At 46.6% G+C, this 23,922-nt stretch overlaps 1 protein-coding gene across 1 annotated transcript; it reads right to left on the bottom strand.

Moving 5' to 3' along the window:
- Nucleotides 1–543: 543 nt before the first annotated feature.
- LOC128836427 (membrane-spanning 4-domains subfamily A member 15-like) lies at nucleotides 544–22,995 on the bottom strand. The gene is made up of 7 exons (XM_054026702.1): nucleotides 22,951–22,995; nucleotides 19,172–19,454; nucleotides 17,755–17,871; nucleotides 14,308–14,364; nucleotides 5,049–5,177; nucleotides 4,016–4,129; nucleotides 544–963 (listed from the first exon to the last, which is right to left on the bottom strand). The coding sequence occupies exons 2-7, from the start codon at nucleotides 19,439–19,441 to the stop codon at nucleotides 835–837; spliced, it is 816 nt and encodes a 271-aa protein (XP_053882677.1). The 5' UTR covers nucleotides 19,442–19,454; nucleotides 22,951–22,995; the 3' UTR covers nucleotides 544–834.
- Between the last annotated feature and the right edge of the window lie 927 nt (nucleotides 22,996–23,922).

Genomic DNA, 23,922 nt, shown 5'->3' with positions numbered 1-23,922 from the left:
TATAGACTTATATCGGTATAACTACATCACTCAGGGGTGTGAAAAATCCACCAACTTCTGAGTGATGTAGTTATATCAACCTAATCCACCCAGATAGACAGCACTGTGTCGATGGGAGAGCGTCTCCCATCGACACAGCTACTGCTTCTTGGGGAGGTGGATTAACCTTGCTGACAGGAGACGCTCTCACATCGACTTAGGAGCGTCTTCACTAAAACGCTACAACGATGCAGCTCTAGCGCTGTACGTGAAGACAAGCTTTTCATGCATCAGTCACATTCCAAAGGAAGAAAGTGTGTGAAAGGAGTCAGGGCCCAACACAAGCAAATTAGTGCTAGTTGCAATAGTCGTTTTTGCGATGTATGCTACTAGTGAAAGGGGACTCCCTGCTCCACCATGTGTGTGTGGTAAGAGTTACATGTGGGTATGCACATGCCACATCTCTATACTACATGCAAATACACCACATGCACACGCAGACACGCATGCCACATGCACACACAGACACACATCTGTGAGCAAGTGCTTTAAACTGACTCAGGATCCATTTTGAAGCTTTATTGACAAAGTCACCAAGGGAAATGTTCAGGACCAAAGCCTGGGGGGGCTGAATAGTGCTGGTGAGTTATCACCTTACTTCATTCTGTGTAGTGTGATCTACAAATGGTGCAGAGCCAGGGAGAAGCAGACTGAAATGAGTTCCCTGTAAGATGAACAATGGAGCTGGGTACTAGAACTGCACTCAGAAAATGGAATGAGATCTATGATGCAGGACGGGGTTGGATTTTACTTCTCAGAGAAGCCGCTGCTGGAGCCATCTCTTGTAGGAGTTCCTTATGAGGCCCATTGCTCAGTCTCTTCTTTGGGGTCATAAGCCTCATTGGTGTAAGGTGGTGGAGGGGGCATTGGTGCGGCGGGAACCCCAAAGTTTTCATTGGCAGCATATGGCCTGAACAACATGGCCTGCAAAACAAAAGAGATCGGCCCTCGCTGGTACCATCATTGTCTCCATCCTCACCCCCACAACCATTACCTTCCTCACCCCTCCATTCTCACTCCATCATCTTCCTCACATTCTTCATTACCACCACCTTCCTCATCCTTCCATCAATGTATTTGAGCGGGATAGCTCAGTGATTTGAACATTGGCCTCCTAAACCCAGGCTTGTGAGTTCAATCCTTGAGGGGGTGATTTAGGGAACTGGGTTTTTTTTTAAAACAAACAAACTATCTGGGGATTGGTCCTGCTTTGAAAAGGGGGGTTGGACTAGATGATCTCCTGAGGTCCCTTCCAATGCTGATAGTCTATGATTTTTCACCACTTCCTCCTCCCTCTAGTTTTTATAAGTCTGCTGTATTGCCTGGCACTACCCCAGGGATGAATCTGTGCCATCATCACTAACTTCACGATCAACACCCAATTCACTATCTGTAGGATTTTCCCTGTGGAGGTGCATGGGTCCCAGCTGTCACAGAACATGACCATAGTCTTTTGCAAAACTGGAGGATACAGAATCTATACTTCCTTTGGGTCCTGACTGCAGCAGGTTTGCTCTGAGGCACTTAAAGGGTTAACACGGTAGGTCTCACTATGCTACAGAGCGTCCCTTTGTGTTCCTTGCTAGGGCTGCTTGAGAATTTCCTGTCAAAAAGCTGCTTTTCAACAAAAAAACCACAGAATCCCCAAACTTTTCTGTCTAACTATACAAAATGTTTCATGAAAAAATATCCACTTTCCCAGGAAAAAATCAATTTTTCATCAAAAAAAGAGAATGCCCCCAACCAAAAGATTTCAATTTGGAGATGCTGCTGCAGTGCCTCATGGGAAATGTAGTTTGGTTGCCTAATGTCCCCATTCTTCGCTATGAGTCAAGCTCATAGGCTAGACTACATTTCCCGTGATGCACCATGGCCAGGGTCTCCCAGGATGCAACAATGTCCCCTCACCAAGAGGGCAGATGATGTTGCATCATGGGAGTTGGAGTCAGACCAAGGAGACTGGTGTACAAAGGAGAATGGCAACATGAGGCATTCAAACTACAAACCACATTAGGCACCACGGCAACATTTCCAAATTGAAATCTTTTGTTTTTTTCAAAATATTTTGGTACTGTATTTGAATTGCTGCTGAAAAAAATAAATAAAAAATGCCTTTGGAAAATTTAGACAAAAACAGGTTTTTTCATAAAAACTTAACAGTTGTCATCACAGTTTGAGAAAACGTTAGCCTATCAGTGTGTGACCTACTCCCAGGCCAAGAAGAGGTCAACCTCATCTCAGCTACCCCCCTTCACTATGCAAAGGTGCTCAGAGGAACGGTCCTGAGAACTGCTGAATGGGAGGCAGTCTTTGGGAAGATCAGATTCTACACCAGCATCACAACAGTGAGCTGACCCCAGACAAGGAGTTTTTGTTGCCTGGATTCATTTATTTTGCTGTCTGGCTAGAAACATTGTCCCTGGAGGGATGTCCACAGCTGTAGCTTTTGGGGAGGGGAGTTTGCAGCATCATGATTCCATGGCTGGTTCTGTGCTAGCCCCAGCAGCTGCTCTAAAACATTGAGGCTGGTGATGACCCCGAAGGAGTTGCCACCTGTCAGGTATTGTTGGATCACAAGGGACTCTGGCCATGCCATAGGCTGCTGACTTATGAGAAGAGGCTGAGGGAACTGGGCTTGTTTAGTCTGCAGAAGAGAAGAGTGAGGGGGGATTTGATAGCAGCCTTCAACTCCCTGAAGGGGGGTTCCAAACAGGATGGAGCTCGGCTGTTCTCAGTGGTGGTAGATGACAGAACAAGGAGCAATGGTCTCAAGTTGCAGTGCGGGAGGTCTAGGTTGGATATTAGGAAACACTATTTCACTAGGAGGGTGGTGAAGCACTGGAATAGGTTCCTAGGGAGGTAGTGGAATTTCCATCCTTAGAGGTTTTTAAGGCCCGGCTCGACAAAGCCCTGGCTGGGATGATTTAGTTGGGGATTGGTCCTGCTTTGAGCAGGGGGTTGGACTAGATGATCTCCTGAGGTCTCTTCTAACCCTGATATTCTATGATTCTCTGCCCTCAATACATCCCCTCCACCAAGGGAACAAGAGCTGGCTGTGCCAGGTGGGGATTCCATGCCAAGGGAATTCTCTGCTGGAGAGATCCAGTGACTTTCAGGAGCACAAAAGGGTGGGATTGCAGCTCAGGATCTGGCCCAGTTACAGTTTCCTGGGTCCCCCACCCCCACCTGGGAAGATGAAATGCAGCCCCACAGAAATTAAAACACTGACGATGAAGGTTAACGCGGTGGCAGTGAAAACTGGGATTACTTTCCCCTCCCATTAAAAAAAGATTCAGTAACTTGGATCATGGTGTCAGCAGCCCGGTTAGGAATCAAGGTAAAAAGAGCCAGAAAACAGGGCTATTTCCTCTGCCAAAAATGTCAACAAAAATCTATCAACCATCAAAATATTTTGATTCAACATGGAACCATAGTGCCTCATTGGAGTTGTAGTTTGGGTGCCTTATACTTTCCTTTATGGGCCATGGTCACTGGCAGGACTATATCTCCTATGAGGGGACGTGCCACAAGCACCCTTGCCCAAGGTGCATCATGGGAGGTGTAGTCCATCTAGAGAACATGGCCCATAAGGGAAAATGTGAGTACATGGCAGCTGAACTACAACTGCCATGAGGTATCACGGCACCACTTTGAATCTAAATAGATTGGTTTTCAGGTGTTCGGTGTTTTGGAAAAATAGCAACATTTTCTGGAGAATGCAGGTGCTTTCTGATAACATTCTCATGGAGTTGAAACCCCAATTTCCCATTAAAAAAACCCCAATTAGACAGACTTGTCAACCAGCCCTAAATCAGGACCTATCACTTTCCCCCATCACTGCCTTCCTCATACACATTCAGGCCCTTCCCCAGGGACACTCCTCCCATCAGGGAGGGCGCTTCGCAGAGGCGTACATCTCCCCGTCCTTTCAACACATGCTCTGATTCACGTCCCGTTTGAGAGCTGAAAGACTCACGGTGTTGGGAGTATAGCAGATGGCTTGGGATGCAAAGTACGAGGTTGAGACAGCGATGGAGAACTCCAGGATGGACAACAAGAGCAGCATGACTGTGATCCCCTTCCCAGCATTCTGGGGAGCATAAAACCACAGGGGATGCTAATTAATTTTGACTGCTAGCAGTGTAACATTGCACAGGGCTGCCGTGAGGTACATAAAAAATCCCTCTTTTCCCACTTCTGGGGATGCAGAAATCCGGTCCTGGTTCTTCCCTCCTTCCAGGCACACAGAATTCTCCTTTTAACTACTCAGTAGGCCCAGTAATTGTGATGCATGGAGCCACACAACTGTCAGGAGACCATAGAATTCTGTTTTCTCCTGGGTCTACAGGGATATGTGCCCCTGAGACGCTCCCTGGGTAGGCCAGCCAGGATTCTGTAGCATGGAGGCAGTGTTGTCTAGTGAGTGCATAGAGCACTGAACTAGGATTGAGAAAAGCTGGGCCTGCTGGGTGACATTGGGCATATCGCTTCATCTCCCTGTGCCTCAGTTTCACCATCTCTACGTAGTGGGGATTAAACAAAGTAAAACAGGTATTTGGGTCCAATGCTGCTCCCGATGAAGTCAACAGGAGTTATTATTATTAATAATTTGTATGTTAGTGGCTGGAAACCCCAGTCATGGACCAGGACCCTACTGTGCTAGGTGCTGCAGAAAACACAGAACAAAAGCATGGTCCTTGCCTGGTTTTTGACATTGACAGGAGTTTTGACACTGGCTTTATCAAGAGCAGAACCAAGCACGTTAAGAGCAAATTTTGGTCAATTTTCCTCCAGTTCAAAGGTCTGGAGCAGAACACATGGACAGTTTCTACAGTGGAGTCAAGGACTTAGGGCAATTCCAGGTACCTGGTATTTTAAAAACACACCTGTTAGGGATGGTCCAGGTAGACTTAACACAGCCTCAGCACAGGGTGATGGACTGGATGACCTTTTGAGGTCCCTTCCAGCCTTATACTTCTATAATTCTATGGCAGAATCTGGCCACTTACCAACCAATAGTATTCCTCATCCTTGTGGTCATAATGTGACGCATTAAAAATCAGCTCCGTTAGAAAGAGAATGATCCCAATGGCTGAGAAGAGGGCGCTAGTCCTGTTCATTCCCCGGCTGCTTCTCACCTGAGAGAGAAGTGCAGAGGGTCAGGTTGTGTGTAGGCAGAAAACAGGTTTGGTTATCATAGAATCATAAAAGATTAGGGTTAGAAGAGACCTCAGGAGGTCATACAGTCCAACCCCCTGCTCAAAGCAGGACCAACACCAACTAAATCATCCCAGCCAAGGCTTTGTCAAGCCGGGCCTTAAAAGCCTCTAAGAATGGAGATTCCACCACCTTCCTAGGTAACCCATTCCAGTGCTTCACCACTCTCCTAGTGAAATAGTGTTTCCTAATATCCAACCCAGACCTTCCCCACTGCAACTTGAGACCATTGCTCCTTGTTCTATCATCTGCCACCACTGAGAACAGCCGAGCTCCATTCTCTTTGGAACCCCCACTTCAGGCAGTTGAAGACTGCTATCAAATCCCCCCTCACTCTTCTCTTCTGCAGTCTAAACAAGCCCAGTTCCCTCAGCCTCTCCTCATAAGTCATGTGCCCCAGCCCGCTGATCATTTTCGTTGCCTTCCACTTGACTTTCTCCAATTTGTCCACATCCTTTCTGTAATGGGGGGCCCAAAACTGGACACAATACTCCAGATGTGGCCTCACCAGTGCCGAATAGAGGGGAATAATCACTTCCCTCGATCTGCTGGCAATGCTCCCACTGATGCAGCCCAATATTCCATTAGCCTTCTTGGCAACAAGAGCACACTGCTGACTCATATCCAGCTTCTCATCCACTGTAATCCCCAGGTCCTTTTTTGCAGAACTGCTGCTTAGCTAGTCGGTCCCCAGCCTGTAGTGGTGCTTGGGATTCTTCCATCCTAAGTGCAGGACTCTGCACTTGTCCTTGTTGAACCTCATCAACTTTTTTTTTTGGCCCAATCCTCCAATTTGTTTAGGTCACTCTGGACCCTATCCCTACCCTGCAGCGTATCTACCTCTCCCCCAAACTTAGTGTCATCTGCGAACTTGCTGAGGGTGCAATTAATCCCATCATCCAGATCATTAATAAAGATGTTGAACAAAACCAGCCCCAGGACCGACTCCTGGGGCACTCCGCTTGATACCGGCTTCCAACTAGACATTGAGCCATTGATCACTACCCGTTGAGCCTGACAATCTAGCCAGCTTTCTATCCACCTTCTAGTTCATTCATCCAATCCATACTTTTTTAACTTGCTGGCAAGAATACAGTGGGAGGACGTATCAAAAGCTTTGCTAAAGTCAAGGTATATCATGTCCACTGCTTTCTCCAAATCCACAAAGCCAGTCATCTCAACATAGAAGGTAATCAGATTGGTCAGGCATGACTTGTCCTTGGTGAATCCATGTTGACTGTTCCTGATCACCTTCCTCTCCTCCAAGTGCTTCAAAATGGTTTCCTTGAGGACCCGCTCCATAATTTTTCCAGGGACTGAGGTGAGGCTGACCGATCTGTAGTTCCCCGGGTTCTCCTTCTTCCCCTTTTTAAAAATGGGCACTATATTTTCCTTTTTCCAGTCATCCAGGACCTCCCCCCATCACCATGAGTTTTCAAAGATAATGGCCAAAGGCTCTGCAATCACATCAGCCAATTTCCTCAGCACTCTTGGATGCATTAGATCTGGACCCATGGACTTGTGCATGTCCAGCTTTTCTAACTAGTCCTTAATCTGTTCTTTCACCACTGAGGGCTGCTCACCTCCTCCCCGTACTGTGTTGCCCAAGACAGAAGTGTGGGAACTGACCTTGTCTGTGAAGACCAAGGCAAAAAAAGCATTGAGTACTTCAGCTTTTGCACATCATCTGTCACTAGGTTGCCTCCTCCATTCATTAAGGGTCCCACACTTTCCCTGACCTTTTTCTTGTTGCTAACATACCTGTAGAAACCCTTCTTGTTACCCTTCACTTCCCTCGCTACCTGCAACTCCAGTTGTGTTTTGGCCTTCCTTATTACACTCCTGCATGCTTGAGCAATATTTTTATACTCCTCCCTAGTCATCTGTCCAAGTTTCCACTTCTTGTGAGCTTCATTTTTGTATTTAAGCTCACTGAAGATTTCACTGTTAAGCCAAGCAGGTCGCCTGCCATATTTGCCGTTCTTTCTGCAGATCGGGATGGTTTGTGCCTGTGCCCCCAATAAGGCTTCTTTAAAATACAGCCAGCTTTCCTGGACTCCTTGCCCCCTCATATTAGCCTCCCAGGGGATCCTGCCCATCAGTTCCCTAAGGGAGTCAAAGTCTCTTTTTCTGATGTCCAGGGTCCATATTTTGCTACTCTCCTTTCTTCCTTTTGTGAGGATCCTGAACGTAACCATCTCATGGCCACTGCTGCCCAGATTGCCACCCACTTCTACTTCCCCTACCAATTCTTCCCTGTTTGTAAGCAGCAGGTCAAGATGAGAACGGCCCCTGGTTGGTTCCTCCAGTAGTTGCACCAGGAAGTTGTCCCCAACACTCTCCAAAATCTTCCCGGATTGTCTGTGAACTGATGTATTGCTCTTCCAGCAGATGTCAGGGTGATTGAAGTCCCCCATAAGAACCAGCCCACTTATATGTTCTGGGAATGCTTCTACACTCATATGTTTTTGGAAGAACTTAATTGCAGAGTTACTTTTTTCCTGTCAGATAAAATTGTGTTACAAGCTAAAAATGTAATTTTAAACCTAATGGATGTTAATTGGAAGCTGAATAAATCTAAAAATGTTTGTCTAAGCAGAGCACTAGTAATTGCTAAAAGACCAGTACCCGCCTTCAGTATTGTCTGTGCTTGCCTAATTCTTAAAAAAAAATTTCCCCACATACAAACACTGTGAGGTGGGGAGTGGGGACGGGACCAGGGCCAGATTGAAAGGGCAGTGAGGTACTGCAGGGATTCAACTGGCCGTGATTCTGTCCCTGACTAGGCTTTTGGGCCTTGCGCCTGCAGTTTTTTGGGTATGCCCGAGATATTCACAATTATAACAGATCACATTATTTTTTGCTGTTACTACGGCAACGCGAGTAGACTTGCTCTTTATTTTTTTGGTCCGTCTGGCTTCGCATTCAGAGGGCCACATACAGATGGATTCATAATTAGAGCCTGGGTTCACTCCCAAATTAAGGGCTGTTTGCAGATGGGAGTTAAAACCTTCCTTTAACATTTTTAAAAATGCCTGATTCGTTTTTTTGGGTCTGCAATGCCTGCATTGCTGGAATACATCTCCCATTTTTTCTTACAACATTGAGCTGCAGGCTCGTCCTTGCCTTGTCCCTGCCCACGATCAGTCCCCAATTACCGGCTCCGTTCCCCAAGGCTTCTTGGATGGCTTCCTTAAACTCAGTGCAGGCACGGGTCATATCATTTTCAGATTTAAATTTAACAGAGGCCCAAATGCTGTTTTTGTGTCCTTTTGTAGGGATCTTGGCCCATGATAGATTGGGGCATTTAGCTTTTCTTAAGATATAAAGATCCCTGCAATGCAACGTATAGGTGGTAACCATCTGGCTTATTCTTTTCCAAAATATTAAATTTGGGTCTTTGGGCTTTAGATCAGAGAGATCTTTCAGTAAGCCCCTCATTTCCTCTGTGCTGAGAGGAGTGTACTTATAAGTATTACGAACCACTTTGTTTTCACCAGTCCCTGACCACTGAGTGGTCACTTGGCAAGGGGCCAAGGAAGCACTGGCACTTAATTCTGGGTTAAAAAAAAGGGTGGAGGGAGGCCAATTATCTTGATTTCCCCCCATGTGTGCCAGGTTCCAATTTTGAATTTGTTTTTTAAGGTGTTTCGAATTAATTTTATTTTGGTTTTTATTAGTATTGCGGCTTGAGTCAGGGTCAGTAAAATTCCCCTTCTGTTGTATGCTAGCAACAATACGACGTGCAGAGGAGTTGTTTTTTTTAGTTTTGCTTTTAGAGCCTTGTTTTCTACTTCAAGTTCATTTAGTTTGCGGTTTAAATTTGTTTTTTGATTTAGCTTTGATGTAAGAGCTTTTTGGAGTGTTTTTAACTTTTGTAATTTTTTTTTATATTTGCAATAGCTTATTACAATTCCTTTCCCTAATCTTTCTTTTGTTTGACCATACCACCACAACACTCTATCCATTGTACTCATACCTTTATTCCATTTATTTTTTGCTATTTTTTTTAACCTTTTTATGTTTCCGTTTTATAAAATCAATGAGTCTCCCTCCCGTAGAGGGCATCATTGATGTTCCCCAGGGCCAGTCAATGAGTCCCCCTCCTGTAGAGGGTATCATTGGTGTACCCTGGAGCACGCCAATGGGTGTCCCCCCCCATGGAGGGTATCGTTGACGCATTCTCAGGCAATTCATAAGACATTGTATCTCAGCTTCATGAAACCCACTTAAGCAGTGCTTCAGGGGAGACTGACTGAGCACACCCTTGTACTCAGTTTACTGCAGCACACACCCTGGTGCTCAGTACTTGGCAGTGCAGCCTTCACCTCCAGCGATCCCTGCACCCCAACAATCACTGCAGCACACACCCTGGTGCTCAGTACTTGGCAGTGCAGCCTTTGCCCCCAGTGGTCCCTGCACCCCAACAACCTAGGCCACAAACACAATCCTATTCAGTCCTCTTGCCTCTGCATCCTATATGTGGTTCGTATTAAAAAAAAGGGGTGTGGAGGGATGCCTCGGGGAGTCCCAAACCAAGGTGTGCGCTAGAGGCGGTAACTAAAAAGGTACTCGCCTCTATCCCTGACTGTGAGAAACTCTCCGAGGATTCCCGATCATATCCTGCTCGCTGCGCCAAAACTGTTAGGCAAAAAGATTATTTTCCCCAAGAATCAGGCAAGCACAGACAATACTGAAGGGGGGGGTTTATTCATGGTACTGGGAAGACTGACAAGCAACTTCAAAAATATGGTGCCATAGTGGCCAGTTATATACATTTTTTTATTAATTTATTTGCATTTATTTGTACCCACAGAGACAGACATTGTTACAAGTCGAGAGAACCCTGAATAAAGATAAAAATAAGAACAGTACGTACATATAGAGGTCATCCTAATTGCATCAAAGTCTATGACTACCTTGCGGGGGAAAGAGGTGGGGTGTGTGTGTGGGGGGGTAGGGATGAGTGCTTACAGACATCCGGTGGGTTGTGAAGGGAGGGTTAGCATTGTTTTTTTTTTACCAATAAGCTGAGCTAAGTTATTATGTATTAACAGAAACTATGTCCTTGCTTTTCAGCAGTTTCTGTCTTTTCCGCTGGCTGAATTTTAACTTCTTCCTGACATACCCAAGAAAAATTCTCAGAGATATGGCATGCTTTCCTGGAAATATCTGAATGATCCTATTTAATGAATGCCCACACTCCTGCTTTCCCCTTCTCTCTACCCTCTTCCTTCCCTCCCCATCTCTATTCCCCTCCTCTGAACTTTGCTTCTATTCTTTAGTATAACTTAATACTTTTGCTGTAGCTAGTTGGATTTTTACAAACAATTTTTGTCTGTAAATTGTGTAATAGAAATAATTGACTCATATTTTAACCATTCATATTATATACATAATTAAATGTTTCAAGTATAGCTAAGGTTAGGTAGCAAATGGTTAATATAAGTAGTTTAAATAGAGTTTGTTTTTTCTATATATATATTTTGAAAAAAAAAATTAATACAAATTTAATAGAAAAATATAAGAACCAGCCCCAGTCCTTCTCCTTCCCCCCATTCCCCCACAATTTCAGTAAGGGACCAATAGCTCCCTTACACTAAGCCTCTGGCTGCCAGATGTTGGGACTGGACAACAGGGGATACATTACCCGATAATTGCCCTGTTCTGTTAATTTCCTGTGAGGATCTCGCACTGGCCACTGTCGGCAGAAAGGATACTGGGCTAGATGGGCCAATATGACCGTTCTTATGGTCTTATGTTATGGTGGCTAGGACTGAGAATGGCAACCATGGAGAACAGCCAAGCTGTTCTACTGGCATTTCCTCTTCAGCCAATAAAGACAACCCTCCTACCCCCCAGGAAACACTAGAACATTCATGACAAAAAAGCCTGATTCCTCTTGGGGCACTGGGAACTGGAGTTGGGGCTCTGCACCTCTCAGTGACAACACATGACTCCTGTCTGATATCTCATGGCTGACTGGAAGGGGGCTGGAAGTCTCAGTTGGAGTAACTGGCTACATTGTTGGCTGTGTGTCACCCCCAAGGAGGTCAGCCAGGTTCCTGGAGCTCTGTGCGCTGGTTGCTCAGGGAGAGGCACTGTCCCTGGGAGGGAGGTGAACCATGGGCAGACTCAGGGTCTGCCGGGCAACCAAGATGGAGAGAGGAGACAGTGACAGGGGGTGGATGGCAAGTAGCCTGCTCGGAGGAGGGGCAGTGTCTGAGAGAAAGGAGGGAGAGGGCAGAGTCAAATGATTGACAAGTGATAGCCTGGGAAGAAGAGCTAGCCTGACCAATAGGAAGTGTGATGCCTGTCCCTGGGAGCACAGTGGGAGGGGGGAAGCCCTTTTGGAGGGGTCTGGAGCCAGTCACAGGACTGGCTGGGTGGGGAGCTGGTGAGTCCATTCCTGCATGCAGGGTTGCCCCTGAGAACTGGCCTCTGGGGACCTGGAAGCGAAATCCCTCAGCTAGGCACTTTCCTTCTTCAAGGTGACCCCCGTTTATGGAGTTTTGTTGGGAAAACTCCCCCCACCCCTGACAGCCAGGCTCAGTGAGACCTTCAGCTCCCCAGGTAAAATCAGCCACCGCATGGCACCACAGCTCTGGCTGCTAGCTCAGGGCTGCCTGCCTGCTGTGAGAGTGTCTGAGTGCTAGGGTGGGAGATTGAAGTTTGGAATTTAGTAGAGTTATTATAATCCGCACCTTGAGCCCTGCACCCCTTGGTGGGGAGGCGAAATCCTGGTACCAGAAGCAGTCTGACTCCTGCACAAAGAAGACGCCTGCCAGCAGTGAACATCAGCCCCTCGGCAGTGACTGAGAAGTCCAGAGCCGTCTCTGAACCTGAGGATCCGTCGCAGAGTTGTGAGTGCACTATCTTTTAGATGGTCAGGGACATTGTTTGGGAGACCCCCAACTCCCTGAACTGTGTCCTCAAGTCAGCGGGTAAGGGTTTGGGGATTTTATTACCTGCTACCCATTAAACTTGTGGGGGGACTAACCATCTTATTCCACTGGTGAGTCTTTGGGCTGTATTGAACCACGTGGGCCAAGTTGCTAATTGCTGCTATAGAAGATATTGTTGTCACAGGCTATCAAAGGCTCCTACAAAGTATGTGTACCAACTAATTTTAACGTTTGCTATATCAGGTCATGTGAGTGGGGAAATTCATGGGTATCATCAGCGTGGGCACCAGTGACCACAAGAGTAGTGTTTCACCCTTTTATATTTACTTCCTGTTTAATATAATTACTGTCTTGAATATATTGTATATGATTGTGTTATTTCTTGGGAGTCTCCAACTATCTGGCAAGTAGTTAGTTAGAATTTTCCTTCCAAGCTGCCCTTAAAAGGAGTGAGGTGGGTGGGAGCACCGCCAAATACATTCATATAGGAAGGAAATAAGGAAGTTACATCATGCTGAGCTGGAGGGGGTTCCAGAAGAACCCAGGCCTGTGCTTCAAAACCCGTAGAAGAGGTAACCAGGTGAACAGGATACTACATGCAAAAGACAGGCCAAGACCTGACTGGGCTGGAATGCTGAGCTATACACTCACTCTTAGAAGTGGTCCCAGCAGGCCTGGGGTGAGGCGTGCTGGTGAGGTGGTTTGGGACTAATGTTGCACTGTCCATATGCAAGTCATGCTAGGACAGGATGGAGTTCTTGTCTGCCTCTAGTAGCTGAGCCATAGAAGGTTTATAAGGCTGCTGCTACAACCATTTAAGGCTCCCCATCTGTTAGCTCAAGTAGTAGAGACTTTCCCTTCTAGTGCTGAAGGTTCCCAAGTTCTAAGCCCTGTGGCTGGTTTAACAGTCACTTACACTTGCTGTGTATGTTCCAGGGTAAATAATGAGCTTGATTTTTCTGTCTTAGATCTTCTTATAAGCAATACATTCAATTAAAAATGAGATTTCAGGGCTTATGTAATTTTGGGCGTTCAAAGAACTGTATGAATTTTCAGGCTTCATACAAGCCACACGTATGACATTTTGGAAGTTCACTTCTCATGACCACAGCAATAAACCATAGCAGTTGGCTACTGCAGCCCTTAGTCACCTGTGAAGCCTACCAATACCTAGCTAATATATTCCCAGAGTATGGTTCATAGGGTGAATTATGCAGTGTGTCTTTCTACTTAGAAAAGACAGTTCCTACTATGCAGAGAAAAGAAAATAGCAGGTAAAAGGTAAGAGGCAGAGCTGGATGAAATTTTCAAAATTTGATCTGCCTGTAGGTCTCAATTCAGGAAAGCACTTAAAAACATGCTTAATTTTAAGTACATCCTTAAGTCTCACAGATACTTAGTGCTTTGCTCAATAGGGGCCTAGCTGGAAGTCCCCTTTACTTCACTATTTTGAATATATTTCTGGCTACTTTAATTCTTCTAACTTCCCTTTTTCAGCCTCCCTGGACACTATCTTTCTTTTGTTATCTGGTAGCCTGGCTGCCTTTTCAGCAGCTGTTTGCAGCTTTATTTTCTATTGGACTCCTTTCTATTGGGCTCTTAATTGAGATTTATGTGTCAGTAGAAAAACTGAAGGTGGTTGTTGAGCCACAAGCTGCTGCTACAGATACAGAGGCAGACAGCAGGGAGCAGTTTAAAGTATCCCCATTTCTCCTCCAGCTCCCTATTTGTCATAGAATCATAGAATATCAGGATTAGAAGGGATCTCAGGAGGTCATCTAGTCCAACCCTTTGCTCAAAGCAGGACCAATCCCCAACTAAATCATCCCAGCCAGGGCTTTGTCAAGCCGGGCCTTAAAAACCCCTTCCTAGGTAACCCATTCCAGTGCTTCACCACCCTCTACCCTGTCCCTTCTGTCTTCCTCTCCAACACAAGTTCCAACAGAAATTGGTGCAGTAAAAGATATTACCTCCCCCACCTTCTCCCTCTCCAACATTCCTTCTCCATGTTCTCGATCAACAAGCACTCTGCTCTTTCCCATCAGCCACTCTTCCTGGATAGTGCCCTGGGCGAAGCAGAGCTAAACTCTGAGAATCCCGCTCCCTCCGGTTAGGAAAGGGGAGGGAACATTCTCTAGAAACTCACCAGACAGATGTTGCCACGATTCTCAGCTGCAACCGAGAGGGATCCAGAAATGATGAACTGACCGGGAAAGAGAAAACCATCATTCACACTTCACACTTACAAGAAAGATCTCTCCTCCGAGACAGGCAGGAAGCAAGGACAAAGAATGACACACTTCCCTCGGCACGGGCAGTCATAATAATTATACTTAGTGCCTAGAGAGCACTTTCCATCTAATAATGCTAACCAGGTTCCCTTCAATCCTCTCAGTTAAGGTGACACCCATGCCATGATCTTTCCCCCCAGATTCTCCTCCTCTTCTCTCCTCCTTCTGAGTTCTTGCTTCTTTTTGACAACTGAGCTTGCTTTTTGCCCCATAAATAGAGCAGTGACTGGATGGTCCTGAGAAGAGCTCAGGATGTCACCAGGTTCCTCACACCACCTTCCAACCAATGCAGCTGTGCCATCCCCTGCCTATGTCTCTACCAATGGAGATTGTATAGTACTCCCATCACCATGGTTAGGGTTACCATTCGTCCGGATTCCCCCGGACATGTCCGGCTTTTTAAGCTAAAAATAGCGTCCGGGGTGAATTTGTAAATGTCCGGACTTCCCCCCCATGCAGAGCACGCGCGGCTAACAGTGCTGCCGGTCGGCCGGTGTCACTTACATGGGGCTCTGACACTCAGCCAGAGAGAGCTCCTCCTCCTCCCTCCCTCCCTCCCTGCATCGCAGATCAGCTCCGGCAGTTTAGAGTTCCTCCCCCGCTGCTGCCCAGCAGCTCAGGCAGTTCCTGAGCAAGTTCACCAGACATTAGGTGAAGAAAGGCCAACAACAAGGGGGCCAGGGGGTCGGAGAAGGGGCAGGGAGGTTTTGGAGGGGGCAGTCAAGAGACGGGGGGGGGGTCGGGAGTTCAGGGGGGGGCTTTCTGGGGGTGGGGGTGTGGATAAGGTTTTGGGCAGTCAGGGTACAGGTAGGGGGTAGGGTCCTGGGGGGCATTTGGGGGGGGTCTTAGGTGGGGGCAGTTAGGGGACAAGGAACAGGGAGGCTTAGGTAGGGGGTGGGGTTCTGGAGGGCAGTTAGGAGCAGGGGTCCCAGGAGGGGGCAGTCAGGGGACAAGGGGGGGGTTGGGAGTTCTGGGGGGGGGCTGTCAGGGGGCAGGAGTGGGGAGAGGGATCGGAGCAGTCAGGGGACAGGGAGCAGAGGGGTTTAGATGGGTCGGGAGTTCTGGGGGGGGGGCTGTCGGGGGTGGGGAGTGGTTGGATGGGGCGTGGGAGTCCCAGGGGTCTGTCTGGGGGTGGGGGTGTGGATAAGGGTTGGGGCAATCAGGGTACAGGTAGGGGGTAAGTCCTAGGGGGCCAGTTAGGATGGGGGGAGGGTCTCAGGAGGGGGCAGTCAGGGGACAAGAGGCAGGGAGGCTTAGGTAGGGGGTGGAGTCCTGGGGGGCAGTTAGGGGAAGGGGTCCCAGGAGGGGGCAGTCAGGGGACAAGGAGTGGGGGGAGGGTTGGGGGTTCTAAGGGGGGGAGTGGGAGGGGCAGGGGCAGGGCTAGGGCAGGATGGGGCGGGGCTAGGGCAGGACAGGGGCGGGGCTCCTCCAGTCCTCTTTTTTGCTTGCTGGATTATGGTAACCCTACCATGGTATCAGAGTACGTCTACATCTGAAGCCTGACCTGCAGTGGGGACACAGGCGGGGGGCTGCTCTCAGGTTCCCCAGCCCCCCGCCTCAGCCCCCCGGAAATCCCCACAGTGGCCTGGGCTCCCTGGGCAACTCTTACCATGGCTAGGCTCTGGCTTCCAGTCTGACTGGGGGGCGGGGCTTCGGGGGAAGAGGAGGACCAGGGGGCAGGGCCACAGAGAGGGTGGGGATTCTCCATGTGTCTTACTTTTGCCTTTTGAAAAAATGGTTGCCTTACCTGTACTCTCCAGCCTCCCAGCTATGCTAACATGCCTCAGTCCAGACCTGCAGTGCCCTCTGCTGTCACCTCCATACTCTGCTTTCTGTGGCGGAGCAGTTACCAATTTCACTAAGAGTTGAATAGTCCCTGGGTTGGAAGCTGGCAGGAGATTTGCCCTTTTTGCTCATCAGCCAAGTTTCCTCCCCTCCATGTCCCCATTCAGGGTAGATAAAACCCTAACAAGGCCCAGTTCAGCCAGGGGAATTGCAAAGGGAAAGAGACCTGAGCTTTGACCTCAGCCTAGTAAGCTAGAAGTGCTCAGACAATGACCTCACAAAGGCCTGTGCCTTGACATCAGCCCAGTAGGCAGAAGAGCTGAGCCAATGACTTCACAGATGTTTGAATTCCAACATAGGCCCAGCAGAGGGGCTAAGGCAGGGACTTCACAGCAGCTTGGCCCTTAACACCAGCCCAACAAGACAGTTTTGGTGAATAGGATGAGCAGATTTTCAAAATGAGAAGCCAGGACACCCAACATGTAGAAATGTGGGGTAGCAGGGATTGTGAGAGTGGCACTCAGGGCTGGTAGCTGGTGAAAGGCACCTGTCTTTCAAGCGCATGTCGGTGGGTTTTATTGGGGGACTAAGGTGGCACATGGGGAAGGTTTTTTGAAGCCTAGTCCAGGGCACTGCATGATCCACCTAGCAATGGCAGGAAACGAGTCAGCATATTAGATGGGCCAATGATCTACCAAGTGACAGCAGCAAATGTGACAGCAGACTAAGAGGCGTGCCAGTTTAGATGGACTAATGTTCTACCATATCCACGTGGGAGTGACATCTGCTGCAGGTTCCTGAGCTGAGCACACACTGCCTCTTTCCTTTTGTTGGTTGCTTTTAGAAGGGGGTTACTAAGTGTCTGTTACTTATCAAGTATCAGAGGGGTAGCCATGTTAGTCTGTATCCACAAAAACAATGAGGAGTCCGGTGGCACCTTAAAGACTAACAGATTTATTTAGACATAAGCTTTCGTGGGTAAAAAACCCACTTCTTCAGATGCGTGGAGTGAAAATTACAGATGCAGGCATAAATATACTGACACATGAAGAGAAGGGAGTTACCTTACAAGTTGAGAACCAGTGTTGACAGGGCCAATTCAATCAGGGTGGATGTGGTCTACTCCCAATAATTGATGAGGAGGTGTCAATACCAAGAGAGGGAAAATTGCTTTTGTAGTGAGCCAGCCAGTCCCAGTCCCTATTCAAGCCCAAATTAATGGTGTTAAATTTGCAAATGAATTGTAGCTCTGAAGTTTCTCTTTGAAGTCTATTTTTGAAGTTTTTTTTGTTGAAGTATGGCTACTTTTAAATCTGTTATAGAATGTCCGGGGAGATTGAAATGTTCTCCTACTGGCTTTTGTATGTTACCATTCCTGATGTCTGATTTGAGCCCATTTATTCTTTTACATAGCGATGTCTGATTTGTGTCCATTTACAGCTTTAATAATAGACAATTATTATTTATCCATGTGGCCATGCCATCATTTCATAAACACTTTCAATTATTCTACTCACAAAAATTCCTCCCCAGAACGGGTACCCCACGATGCCAGAGACGTAAATGTATTTAATGAAAATTGTAGAGACACCTCCAAAGCCGATGTGTATCAGCCCAATCAAGATCTGGATGGCCTGTGGGAAGAGAATGGGGCAGTAAGAGGAACCAATTCCCTCCCATCTTGGGGATGAGCAAAACACCCTGTCCTGACCAGAGCTCATTAGAAATTGGAATTTCCATCCTGTGGGAAATTCTGATCTTTAGACTGTTGTTTTAATCTGAAATTGAAAATTTTCAGTTTGGAAACATTTCATTCCAGTTTGTCAAACCGTTGCCTTATAGGAGTTGTAGTTGGCGTACCATTCTCTTCTATCAGCTAGACTTCCTACATGGACTACATCTCCCATGCGCAGTTATGGCCTCTCATGGCATACCATGGTGGTTCAGTAAAATGAGAAGACTACAGTGCAGTTGGGAAGGTGCAGTTTGGAATAGGGAACTAGTCCTATTGGGAAGAATCACCTCCACTTTCTTAAGGTATTGTAGCCACTCACGTGGATGCCGTTTAATGTCAAATTGACCTGAGAGGAAACATTTCAATTCAGTTTGACAAATTGAGGTAGTTTGATTTGGGAAGATCCAACCCAAAACCAAATTATTTTGTTTTGATTTTTCCAATGGAAATCTTTGATTTTTGTGGGAACTACATTTCCCATTGAAAAAATGTCAACCTCCCTGCCCCCCGCAATGGTCCCCTCAGCAGGAAGGTTCTCTGGCTTGTGATATACAGGAGGTCAGTGGTCCCTTCTGGACTTCAAATCTGTTAACTCATTTGCTTATTTATCTATATAATTGTAAATAACCAATCATGGGCTTATCCATGTAGACTGATGGATAGAAGTTGCTGGTTGGTTGATTTCACTAGCAGTGCAAGGGGAATGGAACCAGGTCTCCACTGCAGTAACTAGGAGTGGGACCCTAGGTTTGAACTGCTTCTTCTCAGACCAGATCCTTGGCCAGAGTGAATTAGCACAATGGAGCTGCATCGATTTACACCAGTTGAATAGCCATCCCATCCTCCCCAAGATGGCACTGTTTCATTCCATTAGTTCAAGAAATAGCTGGTTTATAATCCTTTTCCCCGTTTCTCCTTTGCTTGATTAATCTTCATTTCTCCCTGTTTGGGTAGCTAGGAGGATTCACTGCCCCTGGAATTCTGGGTGTATTTCCATCCACTGCCCCTTACAAAGCAATGAAGTTTCAAGAGGAGGCCTGATGGTACCAGTTTCTTGGCATCCTTCCCATAAAGCTAATCGTTAAAGTAAAAAAGAAAAGGGTGGAATCTGGAGTTTGCTTATGCTCAGTCATTCACCTACCTGTTCAGGCCCTTCGATATTGAAATTCTCATGGACTGAAAGCAAAGATCACACTTACCCCCAGGGTCTTGGGCTGTGCTTTGAGGAATATCTCCATCATCCCTACTTTCCTTAGCTGCGCAACCTGTTCAGCGGGACTCCCGGGGTACATTGACCCAAGAGGTTGGTTCCCAGGGTTCATGACTGTGAACTGCTGAGGCCCACATTGCATCATCTCAGGATTCTGGGAAATGGCACCGGAGACTCCTTGGTCTTGGTGGATGATGCCAGCACTGTTTGGGGGCATGAACAGAAGCACCCCATTGGCCGTGTTTCCTGGTGCTGCCATGATGATGAAGATGCTGCAGAAAAGAGTGATTGGCCCAGATTAAGCCATAGGTAATAACACTGGTCCTAGAATTAGTCATTAGGCCATGCGGAGTAGGAATCTTAGTTACCTATTGCTCAACCTCTTTTGAGTCCCTGTCATGATTTTGTCCTTCGCATGGAGCTATAATTAGAGCACTAGCAACACCCAAAGATAAGGGTTGAGATTTCAAAAGCTGACTGAAGGATTCAGCCACACAACTCCCATTAATTTCATAACAACCATTTTGTTGGCTTTTAAAATCTCAACCAAGGAGCTCAAGTGTTCCCATTCCACCCCTCGTTTTCCAGATACTTTTAACTTTCTGGATCTTTCAGTTTTCCGGATGGAATTTTCCAGAGCTGTGTAACTGATTATCCTAGGGTCGATAGAGGCACAAAGGCTCTGCTGTTGCTCTCATTGAAGTGAAGGAAACATTCCCATTAACGCCAAAGGCATGGGATCAGACCCAAAAACATTTACAAAAGAGCTGGCCAAAAATTTTCCATCAAAACTGTTTTTCACTGGAAAATTGGCTTTTTCCATTAAGTGGATATTTGTGGGTGTGGAAAGGGTCTCCTTTTCACAGAACTTCAAGTTTTCATAAAAAAACGGAAAGCTCTAAACTAGAAATATTACAATTCAGCTATGCTGCTGTGGTGCTTCATTGGATTTGTAGTTCAGTTGCCACATATCCCCATTCTCCTCTGGAGGCTGAGTTCCTTGGCTGGACTACATCTCCCATCATGTGCCATGGACTCCCATGATGCACTGCATCCATTTCCAAGAGGAAGGACCATGGTGCACCATAGGAGATGTCTGACCAGGATTCCTGGCCTACAGAGAAAAAGTGGGGCAATGAGGCACAGGAATGACAACTCCTATGAGTCAGCATTTCCAAATTAAAATATTTCGGTATTCAGAGTTCCACTGAAAATTGAATTTTTCTCTGGAAAAAAATGAGATTTTCAACCATCTCTAGTTAACAACACAAAGGCTTATTAATAATCTGCCAACACTCTAAAAGAAATATTGCTACAGAGGGTTATATGTGTATTTCCTATTTTGTGAGACATTTACAGGTCCTCCCACATGGCAATGTACAGCACTAACCCCATAAGGGCCCAGTCTTCACAACACTCTTGGCTGCTGCTAGGTTTGGCTTGTTAAGAGGCTCCAGATATTTTTGAAGTGTTAACAAGCACTGGAAAGCAGGTTGTGGTCACGATCTATCAGTGGGGAGATGATTTCTAAGGATAGAGGGCTCTTTCATTTGGCAGACAAAGCCATAACAAGATGTGGAAAAATTGGAAAGAGTCCAACGGAGGTCAACAAAAATGATTAGGGGTCTGGAGCACATGACTTATGAGGAGAGGCTGAGGGAACTGGGATTGTTTAGTCTCCAGAAGAGAAGAATGAGGGGGGATTTGATAGCAGCCTTCAACTACCTGAAGGGGGGTTCCAAAGAGGATGGAGTTCGGCTGTTCTCAGTGGTGGCAGATGACAGAACAAGGAGCAATGGTTTCAAGTTGCAGTGGGGGAGGTCCAGGTTGGATATTAGGAAAAACTATTTCACTAGGAGGGTGGTGAAACACTGGAATGCGTTACCTAGGGAGGTGGTGGAGTCTCCTTCCTTGGAGGTTTTTAAGGCCTGGTGAAGGGTTAAAATCCATGTGCATGTTATATAACAACCTGGTATATGGATTGTGCCAGCTCTTTTTCAGACCCGAAGTCCAGAGTTTGGTCTGGAGACCAGAGGCCTAACTAATAGTGATCAGCTACGAGAAAGCTGGGGTAAACAAAATAACATTGCCTTTACTAAGATCTGCTTGGTCAGTAGAAATGCCAGATGTTGAAGCAATAACTGAATAATTATGTTTCATCCAATGTTTCAAATTGAACAAAGGATCCCTGTTCCTATTGTGTTTCTCCTGAAGGGAAAACAGTCTTCCCACAGATCCAACCTTGAGTTTATGAAATATTGGCACATGTCACTATAATGATATGGCACCCTTCCACCTCCCTTCCAAGGGACCAATGCCCTGCCTTAAGACATAAAGGAGACAATCTCTATTTTCATATGCTTTCACTGTTTCTTTGCTTTATCCCCTAGACATGTACCTGTCGAACAATCAAAGGAGTTACTCCATTCCTATGGACCCCAAATCAGAATTCAACATATATATTTTATACTAATAACATTTTATCAAAGTATTAATCAAATGTTAATTTGCTAACTTGAGACCATGGGCGGAGACATTGTGTAACCTTTTAACCATTGGCTATTGTGCTATCTTGTCTTGCTGCAAAACCTATCCCGGGGTGTGGAACTGCCTACCCCGTCACTTTCCCCCGCCCATGGAAAATCTATATATTTCATTGTAATCAATTGATTGACAGTGTCTCTGAGCCTAATAAGCCAGGTGACACTCCGCCAGCGCTGTGTGTAATAAACCCCTATGCTTTGACCTCTACACGGTGTGGATTTATGTCCTTCACCTGGTTTGACAAAGCCCTGGCTGGGATGATTTAGTTGGGAATTGGTCCTGCTTTGAGCAGGGGGTTGGACTAGATGACCTCTTGAGGTCCCTTCCAACCCTGATATTCTATGATTCTATGTAGTGGCTGGATGCTGGAGCTACATACATTCAGTTAGTGCAAGCAGGAATTAAGGGGATTGATGCAGAAATCCCTGGGGGGAAGTTCTATGGCCTCTGTTACAGAGGAGATCAGACTAGATGACCATAATGATTCCTTCAGGCCCTGAAAGCTCTCAATTTAAATGCCGTTCTAACCTATGTGGGTAGTAAGGAGGAAGGAAAGGCTAAAGGGCCTTGGGAATAGTCAGGACTGTCTCTTCCTTCCCAGAGATTCTATTCTCTCCAACCTGTGCAACCCCCTTTTGTCCCATTTCTGTTTCCCTTTCACTGTCCAGGCCAGAGTACTTTGTTCCTTTGCTTGGGGATGTTATGGGGGTGGAAAGGTGGCAGAGTGACACCGCATGTGCCTGTATTCCTAAAATAACCAGAGGTACCACTCTTTGGAAGCACCAAGTGCTCACCTCAGATCCAACTGTTATTAGACAGGAGACGTCACAGACCATGTCAAGGCCATCCTGATCTCTGAACCTTGCCCCTTCTACCCACTGGCTAGCGCTGATGCATGAAAAGTTTTGGGTGAATGCAAGCAAGTTGTGTCACTGCTCCATCCTTCTGTATGAACATTTTCTAGAGGTCTGAAAGGTGCCACTTGCTCTCACAGGAGCATATGGCTTTGAGTCACAAATTTCTCCTCCTCTCTTCTCTCCCCTGCGTGTCAGGTAATGGGATCTACTGCTCTTTAAATTCTGACCTTATTTTCCCTCAACTCTAGAGCCCGAAACTACAAGGGTCCTGTAAGAACATCAGGGTGTCCCCACAGCCTCCCCCAGTATGGCCCCCAACACCCAATTTTAACGGTCACCCAAAGAATGTTTGCGCTGATGAACTTACTCTGTTTTTGCTGCAGCCGCCGTCCTCCTTCCAGCTGTGGGCGACTCCAAGGGTCATCAGGAAATTTTCAAAGGCTCATGCAAAAGGGACTTTAACAGCATCAGACTTTGAATCCTCCCTGCCTGTTAAGCTTAGCTCCTCCCTCTGTCTTTGCCTTGTTTTATTGCAGGACTCCAAAGTCCTCTTCCCCTTTGGATGTTTTTTCTTCATCCCCCTCAGAGTCCCTCGTGTGCCTTTTCCCCACCCTAGTCACCATCCCTTCTGGCTCAGAACACATGGGGCTCCCCATAGGAAGCCCACCAACACTGCCCTCTGGACACTGGGGCACTACAGAATGAAATGAGACCCTTCCTTTTCCTCTTTGCCTAGAGGGAATTGCCACAAAAGTAATGAGGGCTGGCTGGACATTTTCTGATCAAAACTTTTCATCAGGAAAATCTGGTTTTTGACTAAACAAAAATGTTATCAGGAAGCACCAGCTTTCCCCCAGATTGGTTGATGTTTCATAGGAAAGCTGAACAGCCTGAAAAAAACATTTATGTCCATAAATTGAAAAATTTTCAGATTTTTGAAGAAAACTAGGAATTTTCCACTGAAAATTACGATGTGAATAACCTTTTCGTTTTAATGAAATTTTCTATGGGGAAAAAAAGCCCTTTTTCCAAACAGCTCTAATAAGTGCTTTCGGGACTTACCTAGTGCTTTTCATCTCCAAGGCTCTCTCTCTCTCTCCTTCTGACAGCATCTAAGCATCGGAAACATTTAGGAACTTCTTATTCGGCATTTACCCCTAAGAGAGCTTATGAGGCTCTGTGGTCTTAAATGCCAGCTGGCTCTTGCTACAGAGCAGCTGAGAGGAAAACACCTGACAAGCCTCTGCTTCCCACAAGAACTTACCAGATGCAGGACAAGTTGATCTCCATGGGGTAGGGGTTGAAGGTAAACCCTGACCCAGAGTCCAACTGTGCTGGA

Source organism: Malaclemys terrapin, chromosome 4 (assembly GCF_027887155.1).
Source record: "Malaclemys terrapin pileata isolate rMalTer1 chromosome 4, rMalTer1.hap1, whole genome shotgun sequence".
Classification (NCBI taxonomy): domain Eukaryota; kingdom Metazoa; phylum Chordata; order Testudines; family Emydidae; genus Malaclemys; species Malaclemys terrapin.
Note: the sequence above shows the minus strand (reverse complement) of the source record. Positions and strands in the feature narration are given on the sequence as shown.

Excerpts from the sequence above, each read along its gene's own strand:
- LOC128836427 (XM_054026702.1), bottom strand. The coding sequence starts at position 19,441 with ATGGCAGCACCAGGAAACACGGCCAATGGGGTGCTTCTGTTCATGCCC. Across the intron at positions 17,872-19,171 it reads CACAGCCCAAGACCCTGGGG|GCCATCCAGATCTTGATTGG; the intron begins GTAAGTGTGATC and ends CTCTTCCCACAG. Across the intron at positions 5,178-14,307 it reads ATCGTGGCAACATCTGTCTG|GTGAGAAGCAGCCGGGGAAT; the intron begins GTGAGTTTCTAG and ends CTTCTCTCTCAG.